The following is a 21,212-nucleotide window of genomic DNA, read 5'->3' as shown; positions in this document are numbered from 1 at the left end:
ATGCTGTAGGAACTTCAAAGAATATAAATTTCAACCAATTTTTATTTTAAAAAAGGAAATTAACTTATACTTTCACCAGCACATAGTGCTGCACACAGTGGGATGCTTTTACCATTTGCCTCTTGTTCCTGCCGTATTTCAGTGCTATTTAGTGCCACTCTAGTTAAGGGTCATGTGCTATTTCCATAATTAATCTAATTTTTCAAAGGTGCATAGCTCATCTACTTTAATTCCCAGTGAGATCTGGAAGCAGCTTGCTAGTGATCAGCTTAGCTATGATTTTTTTTTTTTCTATCTTTATGAAATGGCTTACTCCATCAATCCACTTATTGCCTGTTAGAGGAGAGGCATTTACTCCCTGATTCCATGGTGCTTGCATAGTGTTGAGCCCACAGACCTTACCAGAAAAGCATATATGTTCATTAATCAATGCAAAAGCCTCAGATCATTCTGGCCAAGGAGACTGTGATTTTTATGGTACCATTAACAAAGAAACCACACATTAACATTGCAACTTTATAATGAGTGCACACAGTATTTTGGGAGCAGGGGCCTGAATTTCCGAAGTACAAACTAACCTCCCTGAAAATTAGTGTTCACGCTTCTGTCACTCTTTTACCTTTGAATTTTATTAATATGTTCTTAAGCAATTGATCTCAATTTGAGGTGAATAATATAGTTACGAAATTGAATAGATGAATATGTTAATGATCACAGGAAGAAGTGAAATATGTCCTTACACTTCACATAAATAACAGAAAATTAGTGTACTATTATTGTGACAAAGGAAATGCACGCCAAGCAACCAGTTAATGTAAATCAGCACAATCTGACTGATATTAGTCACTGTAGATGCACTTACTCTGTCTAAAGCACTGGCCTTTGCAACTGAAGCAATCAAATTGCTCTGATGGTGAAAGTCCAGTTTAGGAAAGCAACTAAACTCAAAAAGCTGACTTTGCCACTCTCTTCCATACCTGTCTTCAGTGCCTGTGAAGGATCACTCCTGTGTGACACTGTCGTTTTTACCTCCAACATGTCTAGGTATGGGGAAGGGGCTACTGGTTATCTCCTAAGGGAGAAGCCACCCATATGTCCCCAAACTACCCAGTCTGTTACTTCCAGGGTCCTGTTTACCGAATTTTCCTAAAGCCATGACACATTCCTCACAGTGCTTAAAGAATGACGAAGTCCCTGCGAGCATCGTCATGCACGGCGGTGTGGCTGGAACGTCGCTCAAGTGGCAGCTCCCGCAGTGCTGTGTGACGCTGGAAAGCGGCATGAGACGCTTCAGAAGGGGCTGTGAAGATAAGGATCACACAGCTGAGCACGGGTATAGACAGTCATGAAATGATGTTGTGTTTGAGCACGCAGTGCCCTTGCCATTGTCAGAGAAACATCAAGGGGCAGGTGCCTCTGAAGGTAAAGGGTGCCCGCAGCTCAGGTTCCCAAGGTTTCCCAGGCGAGAGGGTCAGGGGTCCCGCCTGGCAGCGGGTGCTCGTCCCTGGCAGCCGCTGAGGCCGAGCGAGGTCGCAGCGCAGGAGGACGGGGAGCGGCGGGCGCGACCGAGCGCCGATTCCCGGCGGCGGCGGGGCGGGCAGCGGCAGCGGCCGCGGGGGGCGCTGTCCCCCTGCCCCGCGCGGCCGGGCCGGGCCGGGCCCCTGTGGCGGCGCAGGCGGGGCCGCCCCGCCCCTCCCGCCCCTCGCTCCCGCCGCAGGCGAGCCCAGCCCGCCAGAGCGAGAGCCGCGGCCGCTGTCCTCCTCCAGCCCGCTCACCCGGCACAGCCCAGCCCGGCACGGCACAGCGAGCCCCTGCCCTGCGCCTCCCGCACCGCCCGGACCACGCGAGGCAGCCATGGGTAAGCGAGCGCGGCTGCGGCAGAGCCCGGGGCCGCAGGGGAGCCGCGGCTGCGGGGAGGGCGGGAGCGGGGGCAGGTGCGGGGCAGCCCCGGCGGGCGGCAGCGGCAGCCGCCTGTTGAGCGCTCCGGTAGCGCGGGGAGGGGGAGCGGCCGCCCCTCCGCCCGCCTCGCTCCGCGCCGCTGCCACAGGAACTCCGCGCCGGGAGCGCGGACGGGCGCAGGGACACCCTGTCTGGCGGGACAACGAGACCTTGCTCGCCAGCAAGGCGAGCTCCCGTCCTCTGAAAATAAATCATTGATGATGAGAATAATAATAATAATGCAGAATGCGGGATCTGTAGTTTCGGAGGCGGTTGTACGCAGCCGGCCCGGAGCTTCTCCATCCCGCGTCCGTTCCGCAGAAGCCGAGGAAGAGGCGCGCTCGGGGGGAGGCAGGAGCGGCCCCGGCTCTCCCCGCGGGTCTCGGTGCCGCCGCCCGGCGCTGCGGACTGCCTTGGTCTCGCCTGGCTTCCCCTCGGGATAAGGCGGAGCGGGGGAGCCGCGCAGCCCCTCTTCGCCAGACCCGCGTCCCCAGAGGTGCGGGTCAGTTTTTGCCGGGGTGTGAAGTTTGGTCGGGAGAGGGGGGATAGCCTCGGGACACAGGGAGGAGAGTGGACGTGCCTCTGGAGACGGGCAGCGCTGAGTACTCCCCTGTGCTAGGCGTGATGCGTTTAGGTGTGAGCATTAGGGGGGATTATCCTGCGGGCCGTTGGGATAACGTGGTGCGCTGTTCCCTCTGCTGCGGTGGAGGGAGTTGGGTGTGGGTGGAAAGTGGCGACTTCTGTTCTCAAACTTATGGGGAGGGTAGCGCTTGCGTGAGTGTGTTAACAGGAGCAGTAATGGGGCCCTAGGGAGGGAAAGATTCCTAGAGTACGTGTGTCCGTCGGCAGTCAGCACTCACCTTCAGCTTTCCCATCCTTTCCGCATGGGACTTTTAGTAGTTGCTTCCTGCGAGCTCTCCTTTCAACCAACAATACGTGCAAATTAATTAAGTAGTAGTGAAAGTTAGGAGGTTTGGAAAAAGAAAAGAAAAAGATAGAAAAGTACAGCTGTATCTTTGGTTTAGTTTGCTACTGGCACATTATTGCTTAGAGGTTGCAGCTGCTAAAGCGGAGCTATCAGTGCATGCCCGAGTGTTAATTTGCACATACTGATGCTGGCACTCTCTCTGGTTTTAATTAAGAAGAAAAAAAAAAATTAATTACTCAGCCAAAGCTAAAGGAAGCTGACAGAATTCCTATGGTTGCTACTTTGTTAAATTAATTCGCATCACCTAATTCCTTAATTTCTAAATGCTTATTAACTGGTTTGTTCCCTAGCTTAGTGAAGATCAGACTCCTCTTGTATTAATGTCTTTTTAACTAAGCTTTTTACAAGTTTTCTACACCCCTTTCAGTACACGTTGAAGTACTGATTCCTGTAGCCTCAGCAGCTCTGATGGTTGAAACAAACCAACCAGCTGTTGTAGCAGCATCAAAAAGCTTATGTTTTGCGTCCATATTCTGATACCCATTTTTTAGACTATTCTTTTCCTATGTGAACTTTTGATATTAAATGAAACTGCAAAGTGGGCAGCTTCTCCTCTTGTCCATATCTTACTATCCTCCTCTTGACTTACACTTTTACTGGCATGGGTTGATGTCCAGTAAATCTTGGAATGGGGAGGGAAGAGGCATAGAAACAAAGGAATGTTTTTACTGTCTTATTAAGAGAAAAGTATTGATTTCCAAGGTAACACATGTAAAATTTTTCTTTAATGTCTTTGCTGCTAACTGTATGAAATTGGTTTTCCTTCAGTGAATTAAGTTGCTAGCTGTTTGAAATCAAAAAGTTGTTTTAAATCTATGTGAATGATTCATCTTAAGGAGAAGCCCATCTTTATTTCAGTCCTAAAATCTTAGAAAAACACTGAAGTTAGTCTTGCACATTGTGAAGTGTGTGAAGTATATAATTTATGTCCATATAGAATGTGTTGTCCTGAATGTAGCACTTGGGAAAAGGGGAGTGAAGACAAGAAAACTTTTCTTGAACATTTTGCTCATAATGATGATAATAACAACACAAAATTCCAAGGTCTTCCGAGTTCTTTGCTTGGAAGCATTGTTGGATGACCAAGCTGTGCCTGAGTTAATGGCAGTTTGGTCAGTCAGGAGAGGGGACTTGGAGCAGAAATTTCATATGAAGTACTTCAAAAAGAAGTCACAAAAAGAAGCCTTTGTCAGCTGGGGATCCAGTCCTCCATGAACACAACGTCTTGTTTCTATCATTGCATAACTGTTGCCTTGGCATTAGGTAGACTGAGGCTGATGTGATTGTCTCACCAGGCCTTGTGTGGAGCCCCAATGCTGTTACTGAGCTTCCTCATCTGATGGCAAGGACGTGTTGGACTGCTTCTCATTAAGGCCATTTGAGTTGTCCTTGCTCACACAAAACTTTTGTGTAGGACTGGCTTAGCCAGGCTGGTTTTTGTTTTCCTTTTTGGAGGCTGAGAGCCCTTCGCATCCACTGTTGTTCTTTGGGCTTTTGGCTCCCTCAGCACTTCCGAAGCTTGGGCACTCTGTTTTCAACACCAGTAAGGGTTTGCAGCAGCTGAAGGGAGGGTCCTCATTAATGACCACTGCATTGCTTTGTGCATCTCCTGTGAGAAGTCCCACCCATGGGCATCTTACATCGTGGCACACACTCTCCAAAACATAGTGTTTCACTTAGAAGGTGGGGAGGGGGACTGTTGTTTTACAAAATTAACAAAAAAATGCAAAAAGTTTTGGTTCCTTTGAAAGGCATGATACAACATCATGTCTTAGGAACTGCATGTTCTCATAATTTTACGCTTTTTCTTCTTTGTACTCTCCAAACTGTTGCTTTTTACTTAAAAAAAAGAAGTGGTTGGAGCAGTGTGGGTACATATATTATATTAGGGGTAGTTGGTTTTTTAAAAAAGAGATACTGAGGAGAACACTGTCTGCAAACAGAGGGTGAAATGATGCCTGTCTTTATGGGGGTTCTCATCCCATTTCTCTGAAGCCCCAGTGCAGGAATTCCCAGAAGCCATCTCCTGTCCTTCACACCTTCTCCAGCACATCCAGCTCCCTCAGCAGTACTTGCTTCTTCGTCCCTGTAGCTCCTCCTTCCATCCCAGAGCAGACCATCCCTTTCTTGTAGGCATTATTTTCAGGAGTTCCACCTTAGGGGCTGTTGCCACCCAGTGAAATGGTCCTTGCTTTTACATGAAATGTGTCTGAAGTAGGTTCAAATATTTCCTAAACCAGGCTTTCTTTTTATAAACAGCTGGGGGCAAATTCTGAAAGAGAATCAGTCTTCTTCTATTCAGCTATACACTTCATTCAGGCAAGAGCTGAAATCTTTTGTGTCTAACATTAATAGTAAAATCTGATTAGCTTTGGTCATTAAAGGTGGCTGGATTTCAATTGCCCAGTGGTGTAGTCCATATTTTCTTAAATTGTACACCTCTCAAACATATTTAACCTTATTCTTATTGAAAGAAAAGAAACTAATATTCAATTTATCTTCTCATAAAACCTGTGAAATATAAAATTTTATACTGCTGCCTTTCCTCTATCACCACAGCATCTGTTTGTGTTGTTAAAAGGTGCTTAATTTTGCCTTCTCACTGTAATCCTTCTTGTCTGAGAAGGCGGTGGAGGAGAAAATGTGCATTTCAGATATTCCTAGTATCTTAAGCAATTTGTGCTTTCACCATATTTACAGGTTCTCCCTCTTACACTCTTTTTAAATGTGTGGTTCTCTGATAGAGGGTATCTTCCGTCCTGTGTGTGAATTCTATGTCTGATAGATATTGAATTGTTACCTTTCAGAAAAATGTACTGGATGATAGAGTACATCCCTGGGAGCTCTGAACTGTGTTAGTGCCTGATTACCTGTCTTTTTCAGACTGTTTATGGAATTTTAAAAACCAGTTGAAGTCTCCAGGTGTCTTCTAATCATAAAATAGTTTGGTTTGACCTTTAAAGATCAATTAATCCAACCCCTCTGCTGTGTGCAGGGACATCTTTTCACTTGCTCAAAGCCCTGCCTACCCTGACCTTGAACGCTTCCAGGGAAGGAGCATCTGGGGATTGGGCATCCACAACTTCTATGAGCAATATTTAGTAATATCTGAAGTCCTTATTCTAAAATATAAGTCCAGTGTCCATTTCAGGATAAGGTGAAAAAAAATTGAAACTAAAGCCAGTGAAGCCCACTTCCTGGTGTCTTTCTTTTCCTCATGCAGCGGTATTGCGTTGTCTGAGTGGCGCACATTTTCATTAGCGAGTATTTTCTTTTCCCTGAGATACACAGCTGTTGAAGCCAGATGCAAAATAACTGTTTGTGTTGTATTTCCACTGATAGTTTTTGGATAGAAATGTGATGTTGTCTTTTTAGAAGTAGGAGAACACTGAACCCAGTGAAATTTCACTGAGGTAAAGCACTTGCTGAGGGAACTGCTGTGGGTTGTTGTGTTGCCTCACTCATCAGGATGGATGCTCTTCCCACTGAAACTGATGGATTCTCTTCCGTTTGACGTCCCCCATGTGCACCCCAGCTGTGTGTGCCCTCTGCCTTTCCTCAGACATGCACACACCTGGTCCCCATGAGTGCCTACCCTGCACCTGCCCAGGCAGCACAGCACCTTGCTCCTCTGTGCAGCTCCTTGCACCATTCCTGCTGAGGTGCCGAGAGCTTGCACCGAGCCATGGGGGCTATCTTATCGAGCCCTCCTGTAGAAAATTCAATTTCTTCATGGCCCCACAGTGGTAATGTTGTGGAAGATGGATGTATATGCTTATTAGTGTACGTCTAACATAGGTGCTTCTTACCCTGGAGTGTGGGGTTGAGGCCTGCTCCCAATGCAGCACGTGGCATCTTGCTGGGGTTCCAGTCTGATGAGGTGTGTGGTGAGACATATGGGAGGCCCATTCTCCAGGGCTCACTTCAGCATGCTTGTGGCTGGATTGGTATGAGAGAAATCAAGATTCTTTCTATTCTTCTGGCTGGTTCCTTAAAACCCGTTCGAGTGCCTCTGGATTTGTGTTGGCGTGAGTAAATGTAAGGAAAGATAGCTTAGTTTCCTTGTGGGACATCAAAGATGGTTGTATTAAAGTGATGAGTCCCAGCTGAGCCTGCAAGCCCCTGTACAGGTGCAGAATCCTGTGCTGGGAGGATTACTGAGTCAATATCCACAATGGTCAAAAGGCAAAACAGAGCCCATCACATCCATCTCCTAAGGTGGCTTCTTCCAGGTCATGTGCAATGTAGTCTGTGGCCCAAAGGAAGCAAACTTGGCTTGACAGTACCCAGAGAGGAATCCACATCTCCTGATCCTCTCCCAGCATTTATTCTGCAGGCAGGCGTGAACCTGAGACAGCTTTGGTGAGGTAGCATCTTATGTACCACTTAATTCTTAGCTTTCTGTTGCTGCTATGTCTTGGTGCTTTGGCAGTGTTCCTCTCCATAATTATTTGTCTCTTGGGTTTTAGGCTCAAAAGGTTTCATGGGGAGTTGTGGCTTGGGAAACATTTACAGGCAACACAAAGAACTATGAGAATTCAACGTCTTTTGTTCTCCCTGTTTTTGGAGCTGTTTGACTAACAGCAATTTCAAAATGTGAATGGAGCTTATGTTTCATTAACAGAAAGATGTGCCAGCCACAGAGCTATCAAGAGGTACAAACCTCAGTGCCTTTCTCTGCATCAGTTTTGGGAGTGTTTGTTTTATGCTTTGATAGTTGTGTGCATGTGACACTTGGAAATTTTAGCCTCAAGTTCCATAGCAAATGACTTTCAGAGCTGTGTTTGTACTTTAATGTTTCGGATTTTTTTTTTTTTTTTTTTTTTTTTTGCTCAGGGAGAGATGTTGTAAAGGACTGTGTTTCAAAGATAGCTGGGACCTGGGTGGTGAACAAAACTGGACTTCTTGAACTGATTTGAAGTATCCAATGTAACATACAGCCTTCATAATTTTATTTGGGGTTTTTTTAATGTTTATTAAGTGCATAGAGCAGTCACTGCAAATGGCAGCCTAAAGCTCTTGTCTTTGTATACACTCCTTCAATGCCAATGGAAATACAAGAATTGCCCTGGTGGCAGGAGTAAGGAAGCAGCTGGCTTGCCTTCCAGGTGCTGGTTTGTGGATAAACAGAGAGAAAGGACACCTTGTGTTAACAATGCAGCTGGTCAGGAGATCCAAACCCAGAGTACATTATGGGAGTTCAGCCAGAGGAGGATTATGTTTTGAGTAATGCACTGGTTTTCTCGATACTGGAAACATATACTTGGGCTTATTGGTTGTTTTGCTGAGCTGGAGCAGAGGAGCCTGCCACTGATGGCTAACTGAGGAGGAATCTGACTCTCTCATGCTGCCAGCAAGGCACAGCTAGCTGGGACTCTCTGATGCCTGGTTTTACTTTTTAGTCTATGTTTTTGCCAGCTTGCATATTCATTGAGTCTTCTCAGTTCTAATACTGAGTGTGTATCAGTGAAGCTGCAATGCAGGTGAGCATTGTTTGCCTGCATTCACCTGCTTGACACCCTTTGAGAGCCCATTTGGGAGTGTGGCTGCTGTTGGGTCTTAGCTAGCTCTTCAAGATACAGAGATTTCGTGGTTTTTTTGTTTATTCTGTGGGTTTATATGTGTTTTTTGATTGGACACAAATGTTTCATGGCATAAGACAGTGCTTTCATCAACTTAAGACTCCTTTTTAAAGCTTCTTAAGTTCTAGGTTCTATGAATTTCTGTAAGGATTTTCTGGAATGAACTCCTTAGCACACACCATGCCAACAAACACTCTGCAAGTCTGAGCTAGTGCAGAGCACTGGCTGGATCTTCAATACTTTTTTGTAAATTCTTTACTAAAGTAATTTTAATTTTCTTGTTCACTGTGTTTTCTGTATGTTATATTGTAGGTTTCTTTTTGGTTTTTTGTTGTTTTTTTTTTAAGGAATAACTTTTGGAATATTTTAAGTGATTGCTACTTGTATCTAAACTTATCCTTTTGTTACCAAAACTGTGTTGACATAAATGTCACGCGCTTTCCCAAACAAAAGCATAAAATGAGTTTTTGTATTTGTTAAGCACACAGCTGAAAATAAGTTTGCCACATGGAACTTCCCTTGTGGGAATTTAAATGCTTTTCTTGAGCTGTTTAGGCATGCATTAAAAAAAAAGAAAAGTCATGAGGAAATAGAGATGACTAGTGGGAGTATTTGGAGCTCTCTTGGTGCAAGCACAGGGATCTGCTCCAGCACATCTGTCAAGAACCCACGACTTGCAAGGTGTAAAAACAAGAACACTTCATGTAACATCTGCTTAGGCTCTGTGATGGGCACAGGTACAAAAGCCTTGGAATCTCTGAGATATTTGTCACGCCATGTCAAGGGAATGTAACAGAATCCAGTACATTGTTGCTGCCTGCTCCCCAGCCAGTGGAGTTATTAGGTACTAAAGCTGGTAACAGTTGCATTGAGCCAAAGTTTTGCATAAGCGAATGTGAGGAATGCAATGCCGAGGGGGCTTTGCTACGTGTGACTGATGTAGCCCGTGTTAGTAATTATTTCCCTCATGCAATGTATACCTTCACTTCATAGACATTTCCCCCATACTGTGCTGAAATTGAAATGGTGGTTTCTCATGCTTGGTAATTGTCTGATGAAAATCCCCCCATTCAGATTATGTCTGGAGACTTAAATAATGACTGGATGGAATGAAAAATAGCCAGTTAATTAATTTTTGCTGGGTTTAGCCTGCGATGTTTTGTTTCTCCCTTTAGATTATTTTTAAACAGTTTGAAAATACCTGTTTTTCTCCTCAAACTTTAGCTAAGAGAAGCATATAATAGATACTTAATCTTTAACCTTCTCCTGAAATTCTTTGAGGTTTTTCATTTTATCTGCAACTGATATGCTTGCAACACCATGCTTGAGAAATTGTTGTAATCTACCACATACTAAATTCCTCTTATTCCTCAGTGGAAACCTCAGGAAACCAAAAAAAGAACAAGGAAGGAGTAAAAAAACTCTTGAAAATGCTGATTTAAAGTAGCTGTGGCAGACTGAAGGTAGGTATTTGAGGAGTGGGTGGAACTGAAACAAAACACGAATGAGGTAGCAGCACGAGTCAAGACTCAATTGATTTCAGCCTTAAACACTCTGCAGATTTCATTATTTTATTTTCCTGTAAAAGTTAATTTCTGGATTTTTTTGATGTTTCCTATGGCTGTCATCATAAAATCTGCTGAATGTTTTCCCATTATCATCAGCTCTCCAGCTTGTCCAGAATGGCTTCGGCTCTTTCCATTATCCTTACACAGAGGAAGTGCTGGATATCATGGTCAAACCTTGTCCTTCCCTCTCTCTAGGCTGATTTCCACTGGGTTTTGTGGGCAGGGGATGTGTGTGCTAGATAGTTCCCTGCCCCCCTTATTCTTGTTGGCATTTGATCCTCCACTGAAGACTTTCTCCATGAAGTGGTGTCCAGAAGCACTTGCTGGTTTTGCATGCCTGTGATTCACACACGGTAGATGAGCACAGCTTGACTGACTTGTACTTCCAAGTAAGTGATGTACCTCTCTTAGAGAAAGAAAACCAGGGAGACTTTAAAAGAAACAGCTTTAAAATAAACAGAAAGTCAGGAGACACTTTCTTAAAGCAAAATTAAGTCCTTTACTGGAGGGAGCTTGGAGTCTTAGATTTCTATTTCCACAGTAACAAAAAGGCATGGCACATGTGGAATATTAAGTGTCGTTGCCAAGGCTAATGGGAGTGTCCCAGCTGCTGTTAAAACCTGACATATAACTGTGTTAATTACTGCACATCGAGTCTTCTGTTCTTATAAGAACATACAAAGAAAAAGGTTGAGGAAAATACCAGTGTAGTTGCAGTAAGCACTAGCTACTTCTCCCCCTTACAAAAATGTGTTTAGTTCATACAAGTGCTTTGTTTCATGTTTGATTAGTTGAACTTAGATAGCATTGGCATTTTTTGGCTGTAGAGATACCTGCCAAATTGTTCAGTGTGATGGCTGTAGGATGGCTATCTACTTTCTGAAGATTACCTACCCTCTTAAAAAGAATTATGTTCAAAGTGGATAGAGAATTAGAAATGCTCCTCATTTGCCACAGAGTTGTTAGGGTTTAACTGAGGGATGAGAATGGAAACAATACCAGAGTTTCTGTTGATAAAAACCCAAAGAAACCCTACCAATTACTTGGAAGTGTAGCATCTTTGTTCATTAGCCATTCCTCTGGCCTGCTAACTGGGCTCCCTGTGCAGGACTTCTGGAAAGAGACTGATGAGAATGTCCTGGTTTTGGCCAGGACAGAGTTATTTTCTTTGCAGTAGCCATGAGGGGGTAGAGCCTGGAGCCGTGTGGTTGCATGTGGGTTGTTATTCTGTACCACCCACGTCGCTGCCAGGGTGGAAGTAAGGCACTCCTGCTTCCGGGAGGAACACGGGCATGGCTTGCGGGAGGAAAGCGTGGCATATGGAGGGTGTCTGCCATTGTTTTTCACTGTCCGTGGCTAGGTGAGCATTTTTGCCTGTAAATTGCCCTCTCTTGATACGCTTTTTAAATTAGTTGTTACTTGTATTGTTCATTTTCTTATCTCGTTGCTGTTTCCAGTAACTTGTTCTTATCTCAACCCATCATCTCTGCCTTTTGTCTCCCACCAGAGTGGGGGAGGAGGGGAGGGCTTATGGTCTTTTTTTTTAGTGGGAGTACTAAATTGGGGCGTGCCCTTCCCAAACCAGGACAGTGGACTTCGTAAGACGACAAAGAAGGGGAAAAGCAGTTCTCCAGCCAAAATGTGAGTTCCCAAAGCATTCCTTCATCTTTCCCATCATATAAGGCAGGTTTATCAATTCAGAAAATGCCATCATGCTTAAGTTCTCTTCTACTGTAATTCTTTTTAAAATACTTGGTCCTTTACCCTTGTTTTTTTAGGGAAGAGAATGGTAAGATTAGTAGGAGGGAAGCATGCCTTTTTCCTTCCATATGTGTTTGCGAGCGTGACTGCTGTGCCCACTTCCCACATGGTCAGTAGTCTGTCTTCTTCTGCATGTGTGAAACATCCCTTATGTTGGCTCCTGTACCTTGTAAATAAAGTGTTTTCTGTTGCCTTACTCAGAAAATATGTCAAGCTTTTAGTTACATATGCTTCATTGCTCCGACACTTGTGCTTTGCATTTGCATGTGGTTCTGAGATCTCTATGGAGAGAGATTTATTCTCCCTACCCAAGTTTAAACACAGGAGAAAAATCATAGAATCGTAGGATGGTTTGGATTGGAAGGTACCTTAATGATTATCCAGTTTCAACTCCCCTGCCTTGGGCAGGGACACCTTCCACTAGACCAGAGCTCCATCCAATCCGGCATTGAACACTTCCAGGGGTGGGGCACCCACAGCTTCCTTGGGAAAGCTGGTTGCAGTGTCTCACCACTCACACAGTAAAGAATTTCATCCTAGTTTCTAATCTAAATCTGCCATCTTTTCACTTCAAAGCATTACCCCTTGTCCTATCACTACACTCCTTGATAAAGGGTCCCTCCCCATCTTTTCTGTAGGCTCCCTTGAGGTACCGGAAGGTGCTACAAGGTCTCCCCAGACCTTCTCTTCTCCAAGCTGAATAACCCCAGCTCTCTCAGCCTGTCTTCACAGGAGAGGTGCTCCAGCCCTCTGATCATCTTTGTAACCTCCTCTGGACCTGCTCCAAAAGGTCGATATCCATCCTGTGTTGAGGACCCTGGACCCCAGAGCTGGACGCAGTGCTCCAGGTGGGGTATCACAGTGGCAGAGTAGAGGGGCAGAATCACCTCCCTCAGCCTGCTGGCCATGCTGCTTTTGATTCAGCCCAGAGTACAGCTGACTTTCTGGGCTGCATGTGCACACTGCTGGTTCATACTCAGTTTTTCATCCACCAACACCTCAAGTCCTTCTCGGCAGAGCTGCTCTCAACCCACTCATTGCCTGACCTGTATGCATAGTTGGGATTGCCCCAACTCAGGTGCAGGACATTACACTTGGCCTTGTTAAGCTTGCCTTCATTTGCCGTTTTAATGCTATTTTCTCATATCAGGCTAAATCACTGACATCACAGCAGTATCCCAAAATTTAATTTATCCTGAGCTGCTGCATGTGGTCCCAGAGACATTCCGTAAACTCAGAGACGTTTTATACACTCAGGTGACTTCCACAGTCATGAGTGGACTTGTAGCAGTGACCTTTGCTCTTCTGTGGCAGACATGGATAGAACTGTAACACTTAAAGCCTTCAGGCTTGGCTGCTGTTGTGTGCCCTGCTTTGTCCTGAAGCAGACAGCTGGGAAGAGCACCCAGGTGACAGCCTGCATCTCAGGCCTTCCACAGCATTTGGGATGTACCGTGCCAGTGCTTCCTGCTAGGAAATACTGGCAATTAATTTAAAATCCTTTCCCTAGGTCATCATGACTTTTGAGGAGCTTTTGCACTTACTGTCTCAGAAACTGCCTTTCTTCCTAAAGTGTGACCTGCCAAGGCAGCTGTGTTTCTCTTAAGCAGAAGTTAATGATACAAAACATGAAGCTTGAGAGGAGGAGATCAGGATTCCAGCACTTCTTAGCTGTGTACTCACCATCAGTGTCCCATCTGTGGGAGACTAGCATGAGCATGATCAGGGGCTTTTGTGGCTGCAGGACGAAGTGTAGGCCATGGCTTGGACATCTGTGATCCTTTCTGCAAGGGCTTTTGAGGAGGGTACTCATATGGCCTTTCTGGGCTTAGTGGGAAGGAAGACAAGCTTTCTTTTTTGCCCTGGTGTCTGTTTTTGTTGTTTGTTCTTTTATTTGTTTGTTTGTTTTATTAATGAAGTACAGAGGAAAATACTCTTTTCAGATGTAACAGTAACATTGCTTAGAAGGGTCCTCCTTGTGTTTGGGGTGGCTGCTGACACACACTTTGGTTACATTAAGCCTTGTGGAGTAGGTGGCTTTGAATCAGAAGGTAACGACAATGCCCCTGTATGTGCTGTGGCAGTGTGGAAATCTGGTAGTGTTCTGCCTGGGCTGTGTAGCTTCCCTCCTCTCAGGGTTCGTGTAGTAACCTAAACTTACCTCTGTTCACATAATCTTAAATTGGCCATTAGCTCAGTCACACACTGGCATGCAGACTTTTTCATTTCCAGTTTTGCTTGGGAACGCCATCTCTTCAGTCTCTTTTCATGAAGCTGTATGTGGGCTTACCTGCATTTGCATGGTAGGAGTTTGCTCAAGGAAATACCTTCCCAAATGTTAGCCCCAGCAGCTGTGTCCCCATGCAGACACGTGGAAGAGGCAGGGCAGCAGCTGCCAGCAAGCGTCACCAGCGTCTTTTGTTTCCCTCATAGCTATGGTGACCCTGGATGTGAGACCAGGAATGTATGCACTGGAGATGATTTAAGGAAATGTGCAGCACTGCATACTAATTGATTCGGGTCACGGTGCTCACAGGATAAGTGCAGCAGCTTCCTGCCTCCCAAGTGGTTCCTGTGGTTCTGATGTGAACCTCTTTGGCTTAAGCCAAGAAAAAAACTGCATAGTAATTAAAATTAACCTGACCTGCTTTAGAGGAGCCTGGTTTGAATTAGGGCATGATTATTAACTCTAGCAGTATTTGGCTTTGCTGAGTCTTTCCCCTTGCTTCCATGTTGTTCATTTCCTGCCATTCCATCAGCTCAGTAACTGGGGTAGTATCTGTTTATATGAGACCCCTCATCTCTGTGGAGGAGACCAAGGCTAGGCTAACACAAAGCACAAGCCTTGGTGGGACTCTGTCAGGGTGCAGGGCTTGGTGGCTGACAGGGTCTCATGCTGTTCCATGTCCAGAAAGCCAGGACTATGGAAGCAGAAAAAGGGGAGTGAAAAGAAAACTTTATTGTGTGCATAACTGACCTGAATGCTATTCTTCTCATGGGTGTCTAAAATAGTTAACATAATTGAGCTGCTGCGAGTTTACTGCATTAAATCCAAGTCCTCTGAGCTTTAAGGGCATTGCCTTTTATATCTCTGTGTGGGAAATTCAAGAAAAGCAAGAGTGCAACAGAGTTTTGATCTCAAACCGTGGAAGCTTCATTAGTTTGAAGGCTCAAAGTCCCTTGTTTGTGGTTTTTGTTCCCATGAGCTAGATGATGTGCCTATTTTTTTCTTTTTATGTAGATGACACCATTTTAATGTATATTCAAGCCCTCTTTGTGGGCTGGGTGATAGGTGAACACGAGTTTTCATAAAATACAGTAAAGACTTTTTGAAAAAGAGCATTTTGCATCGGGTTGTCTTTCCAACAGGTCACAACTACAGAGTACCAGTTTCAAAGTCTCTCATATGACAGCTGTGCTATGTGTTTTCCAAGACATTTTTCAGACATTTTTTTAAAGTATTTTCCCAACTTCTTCTCCGGTATAGTGCCTGGATGCCCTGATGCTCCTGCCTTGTTCTGCTGTGCCATACAGTGATGTGGTAAGGTCCTCCATGACTGTGATCTCTGGTGATGGAGTGAATATTCTTATTTTTTCACTATTTGTTTGTTTTTACAGGGTTTAAAAAGTTGATGTTGGCAGAAAAACAAAAACCAGTAGGATTACATTTTTGATCCAGACAAGGAGGATACTTGTATTAGAAAGCTCTTTCTCTCAAAAAACTGAAACATTTTTTGGGAAAAAAAATGTTTGAAATGCACATTGTGTTATGCTGCCTTTTTTTTTCCCTCTGAAAGAGTTGTGTCTGCAGTGAAATGAAATTAATCCTTAATTTGAAGGCTTGTGTTGGACATCCCCTCAGCTTGGGAACAATTGGAAAGGAAAGCAAACGTATGAGTTGTACAGAGAGGCTGTGTTTTTGGCTCTGATTTTCCCTGATTCTTCCTTTGAAGTTCTAATTTATCTTTGGAGAAAATGAGAATTTAGAGGTCGCTAAACATAATTTTCCACGTTCCTGTAAAATGATTAAACATTGATAATATCTAAACATAGCAGTCCCTTCTCCCTTTTTGAAGAATCACATTTTTGCAAGATACCATTAACCCCCGCTGGCTGTAAGGTGTCTCATGTTCTTTAGGGAGCATCTCTTTGCTTTCTCTGCAAGAGGTGGATCAGTGTCCTTCAGAGAGCTGCAGATGCCTGGTTCTTTAACACTGCAAAATCTTTGCTCTTGGTTCCTGCTCCTATCCAGCCATTGTCTGTTGTAGTCCTTGAATGCTAAAAAAAAAAAAAAAAAAAAAGTCACAAGACCTGCTATTATTTTGGAGGCGTTTGTTTTCTGAGCATTTAGTGGCTGGTACTTACTTCAAATCTGCCTTCTTCCATGGTGATGAATGGAAATCTACTATTTTTTTTTTCTATTTCATAATAAAAGATGAAGGCTTTCATGCATGCTGTAGATCTGGGACTTGAGCTGGGCACCAGATCTTGATAAACTTGGTGATGGTATTGCAAGAAGCTGTTCAAGTGTAGCTAGCATGTTTCTTCTTCCACAACTCTAGTACCTTTGCTGTTGCTTTGGCAAGAAAAGGCTAAATGTGTTCCACTTTACCTGCCCCTGCTTTTCATGCTCTTCTCTTTAGTAATCTCTTTACAGGGATTACTGTTGCAGATCTGTAGGAAAGCACAAAGGCTATAGGCAAACCCTGAGCCTACAGAGCCTATGAAAGACTTACGTTTTAAGGAAGCATATCTGAAAGGAAATTGTGGAAACAAAACCGGAATCCCTTCTTTTGGTAGGTGGTACCTATTTGCTGTCTGGAGGAGAAGTACTGAGCATACCACAGGGATAGTACATTTTAAATTCTCAAAATGCTCTGGGCTTCTTCCCCCATTTCTTCCACATAAAGAAACGAGATCCTGCTATTTATCTATATTTGAGTCATGTCATATGTCTGTCTGATGCTTCAATGCATTCCCTGTTTGATCACTGAAGAGGCTCCATCAGTTGTTACATATTTGCTACAAATGTGTAGTTTAAAACCAATAAATTTGAGGGTGTGGGAATGGGAATTTTCATAGTATGTCATTAAGGAAGTGTTGCAAAACTGATGTAAAGGTCATACTCTTTTGCTCTGCAAGCTCTGCATTTTTCAGGCAACCTTTGCCATAACAGAGCAGTTAGGAAGCAGTGGTTAGTGGGTCAGACAGGCCCAGGGGGCTAAATTGGGGTTTGCTCAGCCAAATGTTAGTGCTTTTTAATCAACGCTGAATTTTGCATGCAACATTCTCTTCCTTCCCCAAAGCCATAACAAAAAAAAAAAAGGTGTTCAATTGGGTCATGCACAACCATCTGTCCTTTACTAAACCAGTTAGGGAGGTACCCCAGTGAGGGAAGAGAAGCTGCCTATAGCCACTGCTAGAGCATCTTTTCACCACTGTGGCTTTGGCGGTCTGGGACAAGCAGCTGTCGATGAAAATCTGTGTGTGGTCCTCAAACCCCAGTTTAGAAGGAAAAGGAGAATTTCCTTTCAGGTTTTGTGCTGCATTTTTACAACAATTGCAAAATTCCAATGAAACTGTGTTATGAAAATTGGAAGAGTCATTAATTTACAGTGCTGTGAAATAATTGCATAGATTTCTTTTCGTCCTGTTCATCTTCCTTAGGTGTTAGGCTGCTTCACACTAAGGAATTGTTTTGTCAAATCTCTCTGCTGCCACCTGTTCAGTCTCCAGTAAATGTAATTAATGTGATGGTAGGAATGACAGAGGCTTTGGCCTCTCTTATCTAGATGGTTTATATATTCTCCACCACAGACTATGTGTTAATTGGGCTATCCTGATAAGTTTCAATTTGCTTTGGTACAGGCCTTTTTTGACAAAAGGCCTCATGGAGGCAAATTTAACTTTTTAAAAGTCCATTGCAATAAAAAAGCCTCAGTGAACAGTGCAGGCATCTTTGATTTGAAGTTCCTAAGTTCAGCTGAACTTCTTCCAATTAATGTGAGTTTATGAAATTCATCAAAGCAGGCTGAGTCTGTGCTGTATTTTAAGCTAAGAATCACAATTTACTGGATACTTATTGGTGGCTGCTGCAAAGGAACGTAAGAGCAAAAAATGGTAATTTTCTTTTTTAAAGTTCTGAAGTAATTCACTCTTCCATGAGAAGAAATATGAGGATCTACTTTGAAGGGACTCACAAGGATGATTGAAGTCCAGCTCCTGGCCCTGCACAAGACAGCCCCAAGAGTCTCACCATGCATGTGAGAGCATTGTCCAATCACTTCTTGAGCTCTCTCAGGCTTGGTGCTGTGACCACTTCCCTGGGGAGTCTGTTCCAGTGCCCATCCACCTTTTGGGTGAAAAACCTTTCTCTAATATCCTGTCTAAACTTTCCCTGACACAACTTCATGCTGTTCCCTTGGGTCCTATCACCAGTCACCAGAGAGGAGAGATCAGAGCCTGCCCCGGTGCTTTCCTTCATGAGGAAGCTGTAGACTGCTGTTGCTTTACTGTTGCAAAGAACAGGAGAGTTAACTTGCTTTTGCCTTGTTTCGGGTGAAGAGCTTAAAAATAAAAGCAGTACTTATTTTTAGGGGGTGGTTTTCTACAGAATATTATGGAAGTGGATGACTCCTCTGAAACTTCCAAAGCTAAATAGTTTTAAAGGTAATGAAGATTGCTTTGAAGTGGATAACTCCTCTCTGGAAAGCCTTGGACTAGTTGTCTTCGCAGCGTACTCAGTGTTGGCCTCTCCCATTATATGGCAAGCTGCAGAGAGGTGGTGGGTGCAAGTGGAAGTATAAAATGCATATTGAAAAAAAAAACCCAAAAACCCAAATGCACATTTATGTAAATAACTGATTCTCAGAGAACTGTGTTTCAGGGTACAATCTGTTAGTGTCACATCCTTCTTAGTATGAAGATTTGTCCCAGTTCAGAAATGCACTGATAGATGTGTCTCCTTAGTTGCACCACCAAGGAACTTGTGAGCCTGAGAGGCAATACTTTGGTGTACTTGGCAGCAGAACATACTAGGAGTCTGCTCCCTCAGGGTCTCTATATGCGTGCTTGTGTTAAAAAACATGTTGGAAAACACCCGTGCACAGCAGGCAGAATTTAGCTGATTTGAGACTTTGCAGTAGTGATTTATTACTATTGCAAATGCCTGCTTGCTTTAATGGACAGCAGAATTCATATTTTGTGTTAGACTTAGAAGCAAAAAAAAAAAAGATTTGGAGTGGTGTATAAAGCATGACTTGGAATAATTTTTATTTGGCTGAAACATTGTGTTAAAGACCAAATGAAAGACTTCTCTAGCTTCATTTTTCAGGTAAGTAATTACAGACATGTATTGGTATGTGATAATCCAGGAAACAACTTCTGATTATCATGAAAGCTACAAAACATGATTTATGCTATGAGCACAATCTTGGAAATGTGATTGAAGATCACCACCATGGAAATGAAGTACAATGCAATTTGGATACAAATGATTAAGCTTAGTAGAGAAATGATTTGTGAAAGCATGGTTACTGGCCCCTTACAGATGTTGCAGGCTAGTAATGGGGCAATGTGCATACAAACTGACTTGGAACTCTTTTCTTTTTTTTCCCCAGAACCACACAACAGTTTATTTTTGCAACTCTATTGTTACCACTGTTTTCTATCTAGCAACCAATTGTAATAAGAAACAACTTGATCTGTGGTGGAGATTGTACTATAATTTCAAATTTTACGCTGTTTCATAGTTACAAAATACATTAATTAAAACCAGGGTTTCTAACAGTCACGTATCTGTTTGGGAAGTGCTGTATTGATTTCCAGAACTGCAGGAGAGCAGGCTTTTCTGAGTTGCATTTTTCAGTCTTTTGTAAAAATGCAGAGACACCCCCAAATATGAGTTCATTTTTCAGTAATGAAGTGCTAGCAATTACTTTTACTGCAGCCTTCCTGGGTAATAATTCTTCTATAGATAGCTCCCCTTATATGTACATCTAATGGTATCAATTAATGCTGTAATACACTCACTATTTCAAAACTGTGAATATATTGTGAATAAACTTTCATCTCTGAAATACAGAAACTCCTTTAGATATAAGCATACCTAAACCTACATGTAGCAGCTAGGTGGCAGAAACTGTGCCTTTTTAAAACAAAGTGGTACTATAAATCTAGCAGTGTTGCTTTGGAGTGACTGTTCAGTTTCTCTAAAAGAAAAAAAATTGTGATACCTTTGTATTGCCAGAAATGTATCCTTTGAGGAGACAACAATAAGCAACTTCCTTCATTTTTATTGATGGTATCTTTTCTCTAAGTGTCTGAATGGTCAGAAATAGATTCTTCTGTTGCATACCTACCATCTACGTGGTCATAAAAGAAAAATAGCTCAGAGCTGTCACCTTGTGCTGTTAGAACTGTGGCTTTTGCAATGTCTGCTGAGTCATTTACCTGTCATACCTTGTACAACTACAAACATACAAAAATTAAACATGTGAGAGAAGACTTGGTATGTGAGTGTGCCTGTGTAGAACAGAAGCCTAGGGTGTTAACTGTTTAATAGCAGGGACTGTTTCATGGGTTTCTTTGTCAGTGGTGGCCCAGTCTGCTGGGTTTTTCCTCTGCGTAAAACGTTGGCCCAGCAATGTGTGAAGGGGCTGTCTAATCTGTGAGCTACCTGTGATGTGGTAACAGCAAATAATATTTTAGAGTGCACCATCCTATCAAAGTTACACAAGGTAGTTTGTTTTAGGAGTCCAGTAGACTTACTGAAGAACGACTAAGTTATTTTGTGAGACAGATTGGGAAATAAGCGCCTTGTTACAAAATGGGGTATTAAAGAAAATGCTTGAGGATGCAGAACTTATGACCTCTCTAAATGAACACTTCATGTGCAACAGCTCTCTTAACTCTTGGCTTTCCAAAAAGCTTGATTCCTTAACAGCCAGGTTGGTTAGAATTTGGAACACAGGAGCTGCAAGGTGGTTCATTTGTTGTGATGTTTAACCTTCATTAAAGGTGACATTAAATAGGAGTGTGTAACTTTACTAGACTCAAAAGACAACATGCAAGTTTTCCTCATAGCTGAAATTGTCAAGAGCAGGGTGTCCTAAAGGGCAGTGAGAGGGTTCAGTGTATTTTATGTGCATTGAACATTGAGGAACACAAGTCTTATGCAGCAGTTGAATAATTTGTAGGGTTACTGTAAAGCCCTTTCAGTCACTCTTGCTTTTTAATGTCAGTTTTGCACATTAACATTATTGAGAAAGTATTATGGTTTTGACTGCAGAAAGTGCTGTCTGATTAAAATGTTATTGAGAATCTTCCTAAGAGCTTTTTTTATAAGAACAAGCATATTGACTTAGCAAAATGCTA

At 43.3% G+C, this 21,212-nt stretch overlaps 1 protein-coding gene across 2 annotated transcripts in view; it reads left to right on the top strand.

The window, feature by feature from the left end:
• The first annotated feature begins 1,691 nt into the window (after positions 1–1,691).
• GPM6B (glycoprotein M6B) overlaps positions 1,692–21,212 on the top strand; it is a 107,172-nt gene continuing 87,651 nt past the window's right edge. For both annotated transcript variants that reach the window (XM_039550636.1, XM_039550602.1), the window contains exon 1: positions 1,692–1,858. In XM_039550636.1, coding sequence (XP_039406570.1) covers positions 1,855–1,858 — 4 coding nt within the window. In that variant the 5' untranslated portion in view covers positions 1,692–1,854. The remainder of the gene's footprint in view (positions 1,859–21,212) is intronic.

This window comes from Corvus cornix, chromosome 1 (assembly GCF_000738735.6).
Source record: "Corvus cornix cornix isolate S_Up_H32 chromosome 1, ASM73873v5, whole genome shotgun sequence".
In the NCBI taxonomy this organism is placed as follows: domain Eukaryota; kingdom Metazoa; phylum Chordata; class Aves; order Passeriformes; family Corvidae; genus Corvus; species Corvus cornix.
The sequence above is the reverse complement of the archived record's forward strand: the minus strand, read 5'-3'. Positions and strand labels throughout refer to the sequence as shown.